The sequence below is a fragment of the Apium graveolens genome, chromosome 9, assembly GCF_009905375.1.
Source record: "Apium graveolens cultivar Ventura chromosome 9, ASM990537v1, whole genome shotgun sequence".
Classification (NCBI taxonomy): Eukaryota; Viridiplantae; Streptophyta; class Magnoliopsida; order Apiales; family Apiaceae; genus Apium; species Apium graveolens.
The window spans coordinates 199189811-199192361 of NC_133655.1; the positions used below are offsets into that span (position 1 = coordinate 199189811).

Genomic DNA, 2551 nt, shown 5'->3' on the forward strand with positions numbered 1-2551 from the left:
TAAACTAATTTATAAGGGATTTATTTACCTATCAATTTAGATCTTAATGTAACTAAACTTTCTTGTAGTTTATTATGTGAGTTACCATATTAAAATATCAATCAATAAAAGTAAATAACCAGCTAGTTAGGACTTTTTATTACCCAATAATGATAAAAATTGGATATAAGATATAAGCTTTGATTTTTTGAATGACTAAAATGTGGCCTTCCACCTAACCTATATGCATGCTACATTCTTTAGAATATAGCCTTTTTATAATGAAAGTAAAAACAAAATACTTATTACTCTATTATTTTTATCCTGAAATATTTATAATAATTGAAATCAAAAATTGATTTATATTTTAAAATCATTAATAATAATTGATATCAAAAAATCATTTATTCAATATAAATACTTCATCCTTAAATAAATTTAGGAAAATTATGAGTAATACCTTTTTTTGAATCATATCATTTCACAATTTTTTACTTGTAAGTGGTACCATTTTATAACTGGATTGATCAATGTAATATCACTTTATCAAGCAATTAATGGAACGTTATAAAATTATGTATTATATTATTATGTATTTGACTTTTTCTATTTGGTACCATTAAATGTTTTTGACTTATGTATGATATCATTAAATATTTTTTACTTTTGTGTGGATCCATTTTCTCTTACTAAAATCATATTGTTTTTCTTAATTTTCACAATTTATCTATATATTCCCTATAATAGTTAAATATTTCTTTTAATATTATCATTTCATATAAAGGTGTTAAGTTATCAATTAATTTCGTGCCCAATTTTATATTTCTTTATATTTCACTTAATATTTTCAAATAATTTGAAAAATTATTATTCTTATTTAAAATTAGATACAAGAAAATATACGAATAATAAATACTAATAGAATTTAAAATATCCTTATTTCTTATTTTTTATTTTAATTATTATATTTCATTTACTCGAATTATAGTTAGTAAAAAACAAGAAAATATTATAATAAAATATGAATAAATACTCTGAATTTCGTGAATTAGTTTAAATTATGTAAATTGTTGTTATTTTTCTAATCGCAATAATATTTGTTTTGCTTATTATTGTTTATTTATTCGAATTTTTAATAGTAGAAAATTAAATATTTTTTTAAAATAGATAAGAAAAAATATATTACTTTCATCGTAAAATTAGTTTTTTCATTTGGTATTAGGGCTTGGCTAGAAGATGACTGACTAAGAGAATAGTATTACATGAACGAAAAAAATAGTACAATGGTACCACTTAAAAGCCAAAAATTTCAAATGGTATCATTCATAAAAGCCAATACCAAGTGTTGGAAAATTAATCTAAACTTGTTTTATTATTTTATTGTTTTAGTTAGTTGTTTTAAATTAAATAAATTGTCATCCTAGCCTACATGAGATGACTGAGTGGTGAGTTTGTTTTAAGCATTATTTGGAGAGTCCAGTGTAGTGGAGAATTTTTAGGAGTTAGTGGTTAGCAGCACTACGTCTGCTATATATGCATGTATCCCTTTTTAATTTTAAGAATGGAAGTAATAGATTGTTTGTTTTATTTTATTCTCTCTACATAATACATATATCAGCACTTTTTTTTATTTGGTATCAGAGCTCCAGATGGTGTATGCCAAAATATCAACCCAAACACACAAACGTAACAATGGAGATAACCAAGACAAAAGAAGGCTTTGTCGGTTTAACCTATCCAATGCTAACGAAAAGTAACTACACAACATGGTCCCTGAAAATAAAGGTTTTTATGAAGGCGCAAGGTGTTTGGGGTGCGATCGAAGAAGACCCAAAGACTGTTGTTGATGAGAAGAAGGTACAGATAGCTCTTGCAGCTATATACCAAGGCGTTCCAGAAGGAGTACTGCTGACTATTGCTGAGAAAGAAATCGCAAAGAAAGCTTGGGAAGCCATTAAAATGATGTGTGTAGGAGCAGAACGGGTAAAGGAGGCTAAGGTACAAACGTTAAAAGGAGAATTTGAGTCTCTTACCATGAAGGAGACAGATAACATCGATGATTTTTGTATGAAGCTGAGCGGGATTGTAACCAACATACGGGTTCTTGGAAAAGTGATGGAGGAGTCAAGCGTTGTCAGGAAGATCCTACGTGCAGTCCCTGATAAGTTTCTCGAGATAGCTTCAAATATCGAACACTTCGGAGACATGAAAGCTATGACGGTTGAAGAGTTAGCGGGTCGTCTTAAAGCTCACGAGGAGAGGATGAAGGGCAGGTCTGAGAGCACAGCTAGACAATAACTTCTCTTGGCATCTCAAAATCAAAGAACTAGAGGTGCTTATTTCTGTGATAAAAGTAGGATCAAGTGCTACAACTGTAACACCTTGGGACACTATGCATCAAAATGTAGCAAATCACGACGTGAAAGAGAGAAGAGGCACAAAATGTAGCAAATCACGACGTGAAAGAGAGAAGACGCAGGAAGTAAACATGGTAGTTGTCAAGGATGATGAACCACCTTTATTATAATCATAAGTTTAGTCATACGAGCTGAGTTGAATAGCCATACGGGCT

General features: G+C 29.2%; 1 protein-coding gene across 1 annotated transcript; it reads left to right on the forward strand.

Moving 5' to 3' along the window:
• The first annotated feature begins 1671 nt into the window (after positions 1 to 1671).
• LOC141685853 (uncharacterized) lies at positions 1672 to 2277 on the forward strand. Its single transcript, XM_074490931.1, has one exon. It carries the CDS (start codon positions 1672 to 1674, stop codon positions 2275 to 2277), a length of 606 nt encoding a protein of 201 aa, XP_074347032.1.
• The last annotated feature ends 274 nt before the right edge of the window (positions 2278 to 2551 follow it).

Excerpts from the sequence above, each read along its gene's own strand:
- LOC141685853 (XM_074490931.1), top strand. The coding sequence starts at position 1,672 with ATGGAGATAACCAAGACAAAAGAAGGCTTTGTCGGTTTAACCTATCCA.